This window comes from Salarias fasciatus, chromosome 16, assembly GCF_902148845.1.
Source record: "Salarias fasciatus chromosome 16, fSalaFa1.1, whole genome shotgun sequence".
Lineage (NCBI taxonomy): Eukaryota > Metazoa > Chordata > Actinopteri > Blenniiformes > Blenniidae > Salarias > Salarias fasciatus.
In genome coordinates, this window is record NC_043760.1 from 13381879 (window position 1) to 13396496 (window position 14618).

Sequence of the window (14618 nt, forward strand, 5' to 3'; positions counted from 1 at the left end):
CTTAAAAGGTAGACCAGCATCGTGAAGTTTATCCAACAGTGATCGGACTCAGTTGACCTCATACTGTATGCTGGGAGTCTGTTGCATCTGTTGTTTAGACAGTTTCTCGTGCTGTGTCTGAAATAGTATACTACGCATGACTTGCTGTCATGGTAACAGTTTTGATAAAGACATCATGGAGCGTCAAAGTAAACTGTACAGAGCAAAGCATGCTGGCATGAAAAGGTTTTAAGAAAACTTCAAAAAGAGCACGTCTGAGTCTATGATAAATAAGCAAACAGAGAAACACCATATCGTTATTTTTGCATATGTTTAAAGGAATCTTTGGAGATACTTGGATTACTTTTGAAACTGTGAGTATTGTTGAACAATGCTCTGCTTGTATTTTTTTTTTCTCCAAGACTGACAGGGCTTTGTTGTTCATAAAAACAATGCTTAGCTGGGGGAATCAAAACTTCAATATTGCATGTGGAAAGAACTGAAGAGATTTCCAGCGCCAGATATGAAAATTACAATTCATTCTGTATGAAAAGCAAACAAATAAATGTTGACACCTTTTGCCCTGAATTGATGGCTTGCTGGACATCCTTTGTCCAGTACACCTGTGAGACGCACAGCACAGTCTGGCCCGGCCAAGCGCGCACCCAGTCGATCCTTTGCTCATTGGGGTATGCTGCGATTGCTTCCCCTATTACCTACAAATCACCACAAAAGAGAGAAGCTTTCAGTCCTTGATTTGAGAAGTATGGATTTATGAAATTCTATGAAAAGCTGATTTCAAAAACGCACTCTTCATTCTTTTTCTACAAAAGTATACAAAAACTTGAGTTCTGACAGTTCATTGCCACCTAACTTTTATGAACGCTATATAGGAGGAAAAAGCTATTTAAAAAAATGGAGCAATAACAATCCACACAACACCTTATGCAGGGAGGCAATCATGCCACTTTCAAGCTTGAGAAGCCATTTCTCCACCTGGCCCCTGGCTTTGGAGGTGGAAATGATATCCAGGAGCTGCACCATTTCACCCTCGCTGCTCTTCATGTGGGTGATATCCAGTTCATCAGTGAACACCACGCTCGCGATGCCTTCAAAGCATTTCTTCAGATGGGGCTGCACCCTTATCAGACAGAAAGCAAGAAAATGAAATCACTGGGGTGTTGTCTAATGCCTGTGGTACTGTATATCTGAAATAATGAGCAAAATAAATCATGCACAGATCCTTCACTTTTTATGGGCTTACCAAAATGAGCAATGAAGTGAAATGTAACCTGAACTTCACTTAACCTGGGCAGGTATCTACACAGGATAGATAATGATCCAAGCTCTACATAATCACACAAGTAAGAGATTTTGTGTCCAACAATGCTTTGTTAAATGTGTGTGAGTGCAGAGTAGAACTGTATAAAAATGAATTTAATCAAATGAACAGCTTTTGCTATTGAGCTGTTCGTGTGGAACTTTAACAGCACAGCCAAAGAGACAAGTGGAGTGTTAGTGTGAATCAGGCTCACTGTAACTAATTATTATGTCCATACAATTTCAGTATTTCTTTTTTTTAATTAAAAAAAAAGGTAGACTTTATGTAGTAAGTTGGCACACTAACCCACTAGTCCCAGCTTCTGATTGTCTTGAGAATTCAGGATCTAGTCTGTCCTCAGTCCAATGAGGCAAATCAGACAGTAAACACAACTGAGACGAGAGCTCTCCGTAATTACTGACAAACACAACATGCCAAAGCTGATAAAAATTCATCACTGCCAACAGAGACCCAAAAGTGGCATTACTTACATTTTTTAATTTGAGTCTCTATCCAGTATTTTCTGTTTTTGCTATTTTTATCTATTATTTAGTAAAAACAAATTCACAAAGTATTACCTGGGCTGCCTTATTTAACTTTCACTGAATAATTTAGCATAATAGAAATATATATTCAGCTGCATCCCCTTTACAGAAGTTTCCACAGCAAATCATAACAACCTGAACTGGAGTCAGAGCTTGTTTTTCACCTTCCTGTGGCAGGATTTGACCTTTGGCCCCCAACTACCAAGGTCAATACTAAAGGTGATGCATCAAAAATACACACATCGATTTTTTATCGCAGAAGTCTTCATGTTATATTTTGATTGACTGATGTGGAATCTGTTAGAGATCAATTTGAGGTTACATAATGAGGTAACATCATGTATAGCGTGGGAAGCTGATCTCACTCTAAGAAAAAAAAAAAAAAAATTACAACCATGAAGCACAAGAGCAACAACTGCAGCAAAGTTTCATCATTTTTTTCATACTGTTCTTGACTCCAGTTAATCTTCTCTGTAATCAGTGGTACAGCGCACCAGTGGCTAATTGGAAATTAAACTAAAACATATTAACAGGCTTGATGGGAAATTGCACATGTGAAGGATTATCACATTAATTGTATCACAATGTAATAAACAGGAATTAACAAACCCTGAAATATACCAAAAAAAGATTTCAAAAATATTTCACCATCAAGCTTATTTCAGAAATTTAAAAGAATTTTTCACACTATGATTAAGAACTATAACATTTAATGGCTGGCTTTATTAAAACATTTGAGAAATAGTTGAGAAATAGTGATGCAATTGAGTTACATCCATGAAACATCAAGCAAATGACTCTTGTTCATCATTTGTCTTTCATGTTTGCATCATGCTCTGTGGCTTTGACTCCTCGTAACCCCACGCTCATACTTACTTCCACTTAAATAACTTATGGATCAGGATTGTTACAGTCATTTCAATCATTACTACACAGTTAACAAAGCCTTTCTCTTGTCTATCTGTTTTGTCTCAGGATTGAGCTGCATCCCTACCTGAATTTACAGTAAGTCCATTGGCACTCAGTGACCGATACAGACATTTCTCAAGAAGTTAACAACCCAAACACAGGGTCGAACAAATCCCTCCTCTACAGAAAAGCCGAGGACTGTATAAATCTGATGTGACGAGGACTCGCAGCAGTCCGAGGGAGAAATAACAAAATGGTAAAATAATGAGGAATAGAAATAGGACAAGGAGGACAGAGAGGAGGATGCTTACCACCGTACTTATTAATCCAATGCACAGGACGAATTCAGACAAGGAGGGTGATCTCTGAGGACTTCACTAAACCACTGTGGCAGTACAGCAAGTGCAACTACATGCTTTCTCTGTCTTGACCTTATGTTTTTGGGAAAACATTCTCCTGCATCACTATGTGCTTTATGCAAAGCTTTGCAGGTCACCTGGACGACTACAGCTCAGAATTAAAAGTCGGGGAATTTGTTGTATTAATAATGTATTTTCTTAGTTATGAATCATTGCACATGAGTGAGTGTCATAGTTTAGCTGAGGCCCTGTCTGGTCATTTGTGTGTTAAATTACATTTACAGTTGTGTGTACAGGTCGATCAATTGAAGCTCTGCTGCTCATTCCACAAATGCATAGGTGCAGAGGTGTCTTTAAAAAAACAGGCTTTCTACAAACTGCATACAAGATAAAAATGAATGAATGAAAAGACTTTGTGCACTGATGAGACTGCGTACCTTGTTGGGTCTTTGGTTTCAGAGAGGATTTCCAGGAGCTCCTCGTTGGACAGAAAGAAGAACCGTGGGAAAAACAGACGCTTCACCTCCAGGTAGTTATTGAGACCTTTGAGGATCACTTCCAAGAACTCGTTGGACTTTTTGAGCCTGTCCAGCATCTTGTCGATGGCTATCACTGCCAGAACGTGTTTGTCCTAAACCAAAAGGAAGAATGAGCATTAGCCAGCTACCAAGTGGGCTTCTTTGTCGACTAATTCCCATACATGCAAAGGACTGATTAATATGAGAAACCAGTAAAATCGCCTTTTTGTGAGGGTAAAATAAACAGGGATCGCTTCTCAATACTTATCCATTCCAGTGTCTGACACAGAGAATGATACAATGGAATATCTTTTTTATGTCAGTTTGGAAAAACAAGCTTGTTTCCACTAAAGCCTTCCAGGTAACTATCCCTACAAGGAAACATCAGAGGGTTTACATTGAATTCCCACACTTCAATTTGAGTTGTATAATATAAATAAATGAGTATTGAACAGTGTGATGAGCATATGTGGCATATGTTTTAAGATATCTGTCCCAATTAGGCCTGAATATCAAAAATAAATTATTAACACAATTCAAATAGGGAATATTTTCTTCAGAATTCACTCAGATGAGGTGATAGCTTCTTGCATTTTTTTTTTTTTTTGTCACTGATGCTTCCAGGGTGACCCAAATATATTAATTTCTTCCTGTGGTAACTGCCACTCCAGACTCCTCAGTGAGGTCTATATGACACCCATGATACAAAAAAAAAAAAAAAAAAAAAAAACATAGTGAAGAAGTAATAGAGATTTCACCTCGCGCCTGTCTAGCACCCATGAAATATTTCAGCTCTCATAAGATCTCATCTGCACAATAATTCAATAAGCTTTGGTTGAGGAAATGACTATATATGAAGTGAAACTGATGAATAACGAACATACGTGAAAGTGGTAAGGATTACCAAATGGATTAATAATCAAGCCATTATCTTCCAAATAGAATAAAAACACTTGTGCTCATGTGTAGCCACCATGAAAAACATGGAGTGACATGTGACCTTATGGTTATGTCACATAGCATATAATTACAGCGCCTGGATGGGAGAGCGTTCTCACACATTACTGTGCCCCTGCTTACTAAAGTTCTTTTTTCAGACTTCGGAATAAGAGTGAAATGCTAAAAAAAATATGTATTAAGTACAATGCTAATGTAACCTTTCTGCCCTTTATCAGTGAAGAGGGAAAAGAAAGCAGATTGATTCGTTATAATGACTTTTGAAAGGCAGCATTGCTCCAGTCACAATCATAGAAACGTTCTGTTTCATGTAGAGCTGGAATAGTGAAATAGAATTATAATAACCTTTAAAGGTAAACTTTGAAGTTTTTCTTTATAAATGCAGAGTATATGTGATGGAAAAACTATATTTTATTCTATATTTTCACAAAGCCGAACAATTACACCAGAAATGACTATAATCTGAACAAAGTCAATTTAAATAGTACCTTCTGTTGTAAAATATAGTCAAAACTCCTCCTATAGCTGGTGCTGGTCTAATGCTAAAACCCGTCTGCTCGCTTTGATGGCAGCATCACAGATATCTCAGCTCTGGTCTCAGTGTTGTGTTGTACTCGCAAGAAATGTATTGAAAGACTTATGTTTGCCTCGACAGTTTTACAATCTGCTTGGTGATTTGGCGGGCCGGATTGGAGCCTCTTGTGGGCCGATTTTGGCCCATGAGCCTTATGTCTGACTCCCCTGGTAGGGAAGATAGCTGTATATTAATCAAAGCTACTCATAATTAAATTAAAGATCAAGTTAAATGGTCAAGTTGAAGAGGAAAGACAAAGCTGATGCAACACTCTTAAATGAATTTCCCTGCATGGGCATACAATCACACTGGCTGTGGGACTCTGATGAACTGTGATTCAACCATTTTATAGATTTCATCACACTTGTGATTTTGGCCCATTCTTGAAGGGGACAATGCAATAATGGATCCATTTTTATATTCACTGTGCCAGCGGCAAGCTATTCATGAGCACGCTGAATGGGTAACAATGTTTTATTGCGTGCATTATGTGTGATAATGTCGTTTTTATGCACCAAACAGATGGCTTCAATGAGGGAACAGGAACTGTCCACAGCTGATATGGCAGGTCTATAATCTGAACGCAAAAAAAAAAAAAAAAAAACCCATAACATGAGGAACACATTCCTCTTTGTTCTCCAGCGACACACAACACATGAGGGACTGGGATGTCTCGTCTATTCAAGGTGCATTCTGCAGAGAATTATATCTGCATGAGCGCAAATATCATTTTAAGTGAGCTTCTCTTTTACCTGATTATTGTGCTATTATTGCATATATCCATTATTGTGTTAGTAAACAATATGCCAGTCATCTCCTCAGTGAGCTCAGAGGTGACCTGTTTTTGCCTTCCTCAGCTCATTAGGAGGGGTAGGGGTGTGTTGTGCTGTGCAGTTAAAAGTAAACAGGTTCATTGAAATAGATCTTCTAAATTGATCTGGCCTTGTTTTTGTTTTTTTTTAAGCAACTGAAATAGTGAGTAAGTGACATCAAAACAGGTAGAAAAAGAAAGAAAAGCCACATTAAAGCATGCTAAAATGAGACAGAGATGTGAAGGATGTAAACTATTGGAAGATCAGTGGATCTTGAGCAGCTCCCAGTGGTTGATTTGATGCAAACAGCCTTGGAAGAAAAATTCCACCCTGATTTTATTTGTGAGGCAGAATGCTGCAAAGCAGATGAATATGTTGTTTGTCAGCTTTTGATGCAGTATAAGACTATGTGAAGGCGTGTGTTTTATTCTACTGGTCTTCACTGGTGGGTCAATTGCATTCATTAACCTTAAACAATACAAGAAATCTGAGATTAAATGCAGATCGCAGGGCAAATCAATAAGATGTTTCAGCACTTTAGTTCTTCAGTTGAGATGCTTTCAGCAAATGAACTTGCTTCAGACCTCCTCTTGGACAATAACAGGGGTTAAAAAAGTGCACCCTGATACACTTTAGACTGCAATAGAAAAACAGTTTTGACTGCTCTCTTCCAGCATGGCCACAGCAGATGATGAGATCTGGCACAGGTTTTCTACCAAATGCCCTTCCTGAAGTAAACCGAAGCTGGGGGTTAAGGACCTCGCCACGGGGACAACAGTTGTGAATCCTGATTGTGAAATTTCTATTTACAATTGGAGTTCGGAGACTGAGAAATTGTCACGCAGATGTCCGTTTTCTTAATGTCCCACCAGCCACAGCGGCAACGTCTTCACAGCAGAGAAACACCGGGTGAGCATGCTGGGTACAGTGAACCCGAGGACCAGACGGCTGCACAGAACAGGTGCAGCTCAGCTGGCTGGTTTCTTCAATGCATTTAAATCAATGTGGTATCAACGACAGATGGATGTTATGTTTCAAATTGTGCTCAAATCTTATCCAAAGAAAAAAATGACGGTTCTCTTGTGCGTGCAAACTTTCTGAACTGTCAGTGAGTGCAGACTGGCTGCATACAAAGATAATAATCCCCATATAAGCACATAGTGATCCACATTTCAACAATGTCCCAATTCAAATAGTCTTTTTTTTTTCCTTTTTTAAGAAAAAATAAATGATCTGTTAAATTATGCATTGTTCCTGTTTGCACATAATCGACTAATCAATGTCTGCACCTTTCTAAAAATAACACTGATATCATGAAACTGAGCCCCGTTTTCCTGAAACTGGGAGAACAGATTCAAGAATAAAAAAAAGACGTGTAACACACACTAGCACCGACATGTTCACTAACACAGTGCACACACACAGACACACACGCTGAATGTAGGCTCCCTGTCCCTTGGTGACCTCATTTTCTTTGTGGCTCCATACACCCCTGCCCCTTCCAGACAAAATCCATAATTTCTATTTGATGGTGCAGTCAGGCTGGGCTTTCTGGAGGACACTGCCTGAAATTGATGTGTCTCATTTCAGGTCTACTGAGGACGCCAATTACCCTTTGGAAACTCTTTGAGGATGCTGGTGCAACACTCACTTTTTATCGTTATAGTGCTGTTTTTGTCTTGCTCACCCTCTTCTTTTGGTACTGATTCACTGCCCCCTCTTCCAGTTTCCTCTAAATGCTCCTTCCTTCTGTACATGTCCCACATCTTTCTCCATCTTTGATTTATGAGTATACCTGTCTGTTGTTGTCACCTCCCATTTAAACAAGAGCAGTTCTGGTGATATATAAATGTTTATGTCATAGTTATCAAACACATTTTTGTTCAGGGGCCACATAGAACACAATTTATTGTTGAATGGTTTGGACTGGTAAAACTGTTATAATAGTCTTTAAATATAACAGCCATTCTCACCCTTCTGAGTAAGCACCTTTAGCACGAGCATTAGATGGTAATGAACAAACAAAACTAAATCAAACAGCTTACCGCAGTGACTTCTTTCATGGTGTCTTTCCATGTTTTGTCAACACACGTGAAGCGGCGTCCCTCTTTAGGCATCTGCTGCATGATGTCTGGCGAGCTGAATATGGGCTCCAGGTAAAGCCATGTGGACTGCACCTTCAGCCACTCGTCCAGGATTTCCTGGAGAAGCAGCAACTTTCCCTCCCATTCCCTACAAAGAAGCACAACAACGATGAGAACTGGATGTGTTTGCTTGTTGCTTTTTGCCTGACTTTCGGATTTTCACTTCTTCCTCTCAGCAAAGACAGACACCATCATGATTATGCTTTCATGAGATTGGATGAAGAAGCATTCTAAATATCCTTCTCAGAGTAAAACAAGAGCAGTGAGAGACCATTTCTTTTTTTTAACTATGCCTGGCAGCAACATATTTCAATAATATCAGAAATGACAGAGAATAGGGCAATTTTATTTGCAGAACTCAATGGGATATTGACACTGAATAGTAATGACTTTCAAACTACCATTGTGACAGAAGTAATACATGTCTTCATACAGGCACATCGACTGTGCATGTGTTTGTGTGTGAGATCGCTCTCACATTGCCTCACTCACATCTACTGAGTGTGACTGAATACAGAGAGTTGAGAGTAATAATAAAATCAATGCAATCAAAAGTTGTGCAATTAACACCATTCACCTCTAGACTTAAAAAACAACAACATTCTAGCTTCACAGATCTCTGCTGATGGGTACATTTATCCATATACTGTGACATCTGTTCCCCAGTCAAGTCCTTTTGCATAGAAAACAAAGCCTGCGTATATGAGTATACATATCTCAGGTTATTTACTGTGGTTGAGGATGCACAGCTGTTGTCAAAAACAGTTCAATTTTAGCAGCCAAATTAAGGAGCCATTGTTGCTGAGAGTCATGGCACAGATGTCTGTGTTTGCTACATAAGTTGTACGTCGCCCATCGGTAAATATACCGCCATAACATTGTGCCTTAACAATGACAGCATGGGACTTTTCCCCTCTGTGCTTCCAGTAATTTTCCAACTCTAAAGTCAATTATCTTGTTTTTTACCGTATTTCCACTTCAAGAGGCTTAATAAAGGGTGAGCCCCTCATGGTCTGTGTCTTCACAATGTGATCATCAAGCAGCATCTGCACTTCATCCACAGACGACAGGATGGAGGTACCCGTCTCTCGGTAAGGCAGGAGGCTGAACTCCATGTGACTCCACTCGCCGGCCATTTTCTCCAATGCCTTCTCCAAGGAGTACTCCTTGCTGGCCGCCTCGCTGATGCCCTCCAAGCTGCTCAGGTGCTGTTCCAGTTGCATGGACAGGAAGTCAGTCACACACGTGTGGTCGCCAGCCGGCTGCAGGGAGACGCCTGCTAACTCTGACATGGCGTCCCAGTGGCGATCACGCAGACCAGGGTTACAGAGAACCTTTAAGAGACAGATGAGATTTGTTTTTTTTTTTTTTTGTTTTTTTCAAATTCAGGCTGCATTTGGGCCCCTCAGTCTGAGCCCCAGACAATTTGGATTTCTCCTTTTCTGTTGTTTAGATTTTTTACCTGCACCATAGGAATGTGTTCCTTGAATTCCTCCACTTTCGCCTTAACAGCAGTCACGATGTAGAGGGCCTTGGGTACTTCACTGAAGTCTTTTTCCAGTTTATACAGTGTTCGCCAGTAATTACTGGCATCACCCTCAACCTACATGATCGGTCCAGAGAAGATTCAGAAAGTAATTAGGATGAATATAAAGCAAAAAACTGTCATCTGGATTATTTTAGGAAAGTTGAAGTTTGTTAGTGCATCTCAATAATCCATCAATCAGCCATCCTGTTTTGCTTAATTTAGGATTACAATGGGTGGGAAGGTTGCCAGTCCATCACAGAGCACACACACACACACACACACACGCACACACACACTCAGATTCACACTTATCGGTGCAAACTTCTCACAGACAGGACCCCAAGCCAGACCTCAAATCTGGATGATCCTGTTATAGGGCTCACCATTACACCACATTACACCTCGGTTCACTATTTTTTTTTGCTAAAGTTATCAAAAAACACTTTGTTTTTATCCTTTTAATCACTCTTTTGTTGAGTGTGTTACACCCGCAATCAAGCCCAAGATTTCTGACTTGTTTTCTGATTAAACACTCGAATGAAAGACGAAAGAAACACTTGAACCAAAAAAAAAAAAGTAGGAAAGTCATACAAGGTAAAGTGCAGTCATACAGACAAACAAGAACCTGCCTAACAAACAAAAAGGATAACAAATAAGATAGTGAGGAGGTGAAACATCTGCAGAATGTGTGCTTGCTGGCTTCAAAAAGTTGCCATGCAGCTGATGAATTGTTTTAAATTCTACTGCTGGGGCAGGACAACCTATGGTGATACTTTACTATGAAGTACCACATAAGCACTGCTGATACTGCTTGTAATAAACACATGGTAGTAAGGCTCACGGAGATATTATCAACACCAGTAACAACTATTTGGTGTGTATAAGACACTTTTAAAATCAAACATTGGCTTATAAAGCATTCTGGTTGAGAGAGGCAGCTTTTTAAACATGATAATAATAATGGTGTAATGAAGATAATCTGCACTGTCTGCTTTTCTTTCACACAAAACGAGAGCGGACAGACTTCATTAGAACCAGTTTCATTAAAGTTATTAGTTTCACCTGAGAGATACATGCAACAGTAACTCTGGTGTAGCTTCACTCATCCTGTTAAATCTGATTTATTTTGCTTCAGACTGATTTCACACTTCCATCTGATCTCAGCCCTACTGGAAATTTCTTTAAATGTCTGTTTTCATGCTTGTTTGTGTTCCTTAATTATCTTGGCTCAGTTCTTTAACTTATGTAAAGATCTTCAAATACCTTGGCGGTTGCTGAAAGGAACAGCATGAAACATAACTCCCTGTGTTGCTGAAGTGACGTTAAGCAAAGATAAAACAGCTGCTGATGAAAAGCCATTAAAACATTGGTATGTGAGGAGAGATTAGTTGTCAATTAAACAATGGAGCAGCGTAGTGCAATAAAAACAATGGCTCTCTGTGCTTTACTGAGAGTTTCTGTTTAAACACTGATGAAGAACATCCATGAAATAAATTCATGAGTAGGTGTATCTATAAAAAATTTCAAGCAAAAAAAACAAAAACAAAACAAAACAAGAATGCAGACAGATTTTGAATCGTGCAGCATCACTACATAATATTACATTTGCATAAAGTGTGAATAAGTGCATGATTGCAAAGCTTCTAAGGAAGCAAAAATGTGAAACTAAACACTGCCTCAGCATGGATCTCAATATAGCAAAAGTACAAGATTAGATATTATCAGTTCTTTCAGGAAGGTTTTCTTACATTAAGTATCCATGCAGTACTGTGTACAATTTAAATAGGAAAAATCAAAATAAAGTCAAAATGAAAATAGAGATCTGGTAAAAAAAGCATTTCGATATTAAATGCAGAAATTAGATTGCACAGTCCCAGTGTGTCAGTGCACTTATTCCAGCTTCACAGAGAGGAACACAGCTGATCTTATGTCAGCCCGCCCTGTATGTGAATGCAAAGCAGTTTTCCACTGGATTTACCTTGTCAGGGTTCACAGCAGAGAGAGGTCCTCGCAGCCACTGCTCATGTTGTTGTAAGAAATTACAGGCCGTCTCATAGAGGCGCAGGAACGGTGTCAACCTATCCTGGATCTGCTTACGCTGCGGATACTGGGAAACGGGCCAGCTGAAGGCCTCCTCCTCCAGATTGAAACTGTTTATCTTTTTAGCATGAAAAAAATGTTGGAAGACAGACAAGGGTACACTGAAATAATTTCACAAACAGAAAAAAAAGACACTAAAAAATAGACTGTCTCAGATTGTTGAATGAATGGCTCAAGAGTTATTCATATATCCAATGCTGCCATCTAGAGTTTAAAATAATGAAGAGCAGACCCTATCCCATTAATCCATCCCATTCCTGTAATCAGAATTCAAACATCTTCACTTTCACATAATTCCAAAAATTGTATGACTTCTATTCATCTGAAATATGATTTTTGTCACAATGATACAAATAGTTTGGCCATCAATATAACTACACTTCTGCATGTGTTGACTTCAACACGGATCTCCTCTCACCCTTCACTGTTTGTATTCAACTAGGCTCCTGTTGAAGATTTGTCTCAGTTATCACAGATCAACCAGTGCAGGTGTGATATACCTTTTCCATGGCTGCCTCCAGTTTGGCACTGAGGGTCTGAGCTTTCTTCAGATACTTGCTGAGATCAGTAAGTTCCCCGAAGGCAAGAAACTCTTCCACCTGCGCACTGTAGCTCTCCAGTTCTTCCACAAAATGCTCCCGGCGCAACTGGAATCAGTACATAATGACTCTGTTTAACCTTTCCACAGTTTGGACACAAATGCATTACGATTCAGGTAAAAGTAGATGTCAGAATAAAAACAGGCTTGGAGATGAAGCACAGACCTTGAGTCCTCTTTGATACAGCTCTGTCTTCTCCTCAACTATCTGTCGGTGCTCTTTGAAGACAGACGGCATGCGTTTAAACCACTGGACAGTCCGTGAGTTCAGCTCCATGTCCAGCGGCGACAGGGTGACAAAGTCCACCAGGAAACACAGGTGGGCGTTGGACTCCGCCAGCCTTTGCTCCAGCAGAGGCATATCGGTGGTCTTCACCTTATCAATGTAGGCCTGGATCGGGGAATAAGGAGGATGATGATGATGAATACTGCAGTGATGTGAGAGAAATATTTAGGTTGAACGTGGAATTCGTGCTCAAGCCAGGTGTTTGCTGAGTGGGTGCTGAATAGGAAATCCATAATGGCTTGACAGACAACGTGTGTATAGCATGAAAAGCATTAAACCACTGTGGGATGAGAATATCAGGGGTTTTCACCTTCAGCTCCATCAGTTTGTGAGTATCAGGTGGTGAGCTCAGTGCTTTTCCTGAAATCATTTCAAATTCATGACAGAGCCTGTGAAAGGGAGAGAAACATTAATTCCAGGGTATCTGTTTACCGTACAAAGCATTGCAGAGATTTACAATCTCATTACAGCACAGCTTGGAGATGTACAGCTTGACAGGAAAACAGCAGTTATCGTCGAGTAAGAAACGGCGATAGCATTTATGTAAATATACTGGGACATGCGTAACATTCATTCTTCCAGCTACAGCAGTTGACCGAGGCCTGAACCTAGAGTCCTCCTCATGCACATTTCAGCTGAGCATCTGATGTGACACGCAGAGAGCGAAACATAAAAATCAACCAACTGACTTTTTGTTGATTTCCTGATGGTCATGCAGCATCCGGGTAATGAGCCGCTGCTGCAGCTCCTGAGCACGCTTCAGCAGAGAGTGGATGAGCTTATGGGACTGGACCTCAAACATCCCAAGACGCTCCACCTAACAGCACAGTTTCACTCATTACCAGAAGAAACTTAAACAGATGGATCAAACATGTGACTTTCCTGGATTTCCTGTGTAATTTGGTGTACTAGTACCTTGATGGAAGTGTATTCAATCTGGTCAGCAAGCTGCTGGTAGCGTTCCACCTCCACCATGATTTCCTCTAAGGGGTGCTGCTCACTGAGGAACTTCTCCACATCTTCCTCCGTCTGCCTGGATATCAGCGCGGCGTATGTGTCGTACCCGTGGACGTACTCTTTGGGTCGGACACTCTCAGCCCGAAGCGCCTGACGAACCTCCTCCAGCTGCGACTCAATGATCTCTGGAAGGACGGTGGGCTTCAGGGTGCCTTCAAACTGAAAGCCTGGCTGAGGAGACGCAAGGAAGGGGACACAATTGTGCATAAACAAAGCACCCACATAAAGGTATTTCATTGCAATATTGTTACATGAGTACAAAACAGATAGAAAATCTAAACTAACTACAGTATTTAACAAAAAAAAAATGCGGCCTCTTCAAGGTGTAGCCTGAATTCAGACATACTCCACTTCCTACCAACACTAAGTTGGTTAAAGTACTACAGAAAGATGGACAATGACAGCTGAGTGTTCTTACCAACTCAGGGAACAGTTTGGTTTCAACACGAGGGATCATGTCGATAGATGTAAGCATCAAATCATAGACGCTAACAAAGGCCTGCTCATACATTTGGAAATCTGGCTCAAATTTGATCTCTTGGTCCTCCAGGATCAGATGCAGAACAAATCCCGGGTGCCCACTGGTTTGGTCGGAATCCTAAGATGGTGAGCAAAGCTAAATATGTCACCTGTTAACCGAAAATTTCTCCGTTGAGATTTTCGATTTGGTCTTACCGGGTCTTGGCAAATCAGGCGTGTGTAGTCCCTCATTGAATCTATTACCAAACTTTGCAGTTGAGACGCCATCAGCACAGCTGCACAGTTGAAGAAATGCTGCAGTTTGGCCATGCTGCTGGACGGAGGCACCAGTTTGCGCCTGCACCCTTGATGATAAATGCTGCACACCTCAGGAATCCAGCTAGAGGAGATGAGAAAATCAAGGACACATAAGAGTCCATTTCACTTATTAGCTACTTGACTTTATCCTGGCCCCATTACAAGCATCAATAAAAGGTTTAAAACTACTTAAT

General features: G+C 40.3%; 1 protein-coding gene across 1 annotated transcript in view; it reads right to left on the bottom strand.

The window, feature by feature from the left end:
• Positions 1-14618, bottom strand: part of LOC115403401 (dynein heavy chain 7, axonemal-like) — a 73514-nt gene that overhangs the window by 55056 nt on the left and 3840 nt on the right. The window contains exons 6-19 of the mRNA XM_030112265.1: positions 14323-14506; positions 14066-14245; positions 13540-13818; positions 13320-13441; positions 12941-13019; positions 12511-12735; positions 12247-12393; positions 11625-11804; positions 9581-9721; positions 9085-9452; positions 8020-8206; positions 3551-3744; positions 922-1120; positions 555-695 (exon numbers count right to left, since the gene is read on the bottom strand). Of these exons, the coding sequence (XP_029968125.1) occupies positions 555-695; positions 922-1120; positions 3551-3744; positions 8020-8206; positions 9085-9452; positions 9581-9721; positions 11625-11804; positions 12247-12393; positions 12511-12735; positions 12941-13019; positions 13320-13441; positions 13540-13818; positions 14066-14245; positions 14323-14506 (2626 nt within the window). The remainder of the gene's footprint in view (positions 1-554; positions 696-921; positions 1121-3550; positions 3745-8019; positions 8207-9084; positions 9453-9580; positions 9722-11624; positions 11805-12246; positions 12394-12510; positions 12736-12940; positions 13020-13319; positions 13442-13539; positions 13819-14065; positions 14246-14322; positions 14507-14618) is intronic.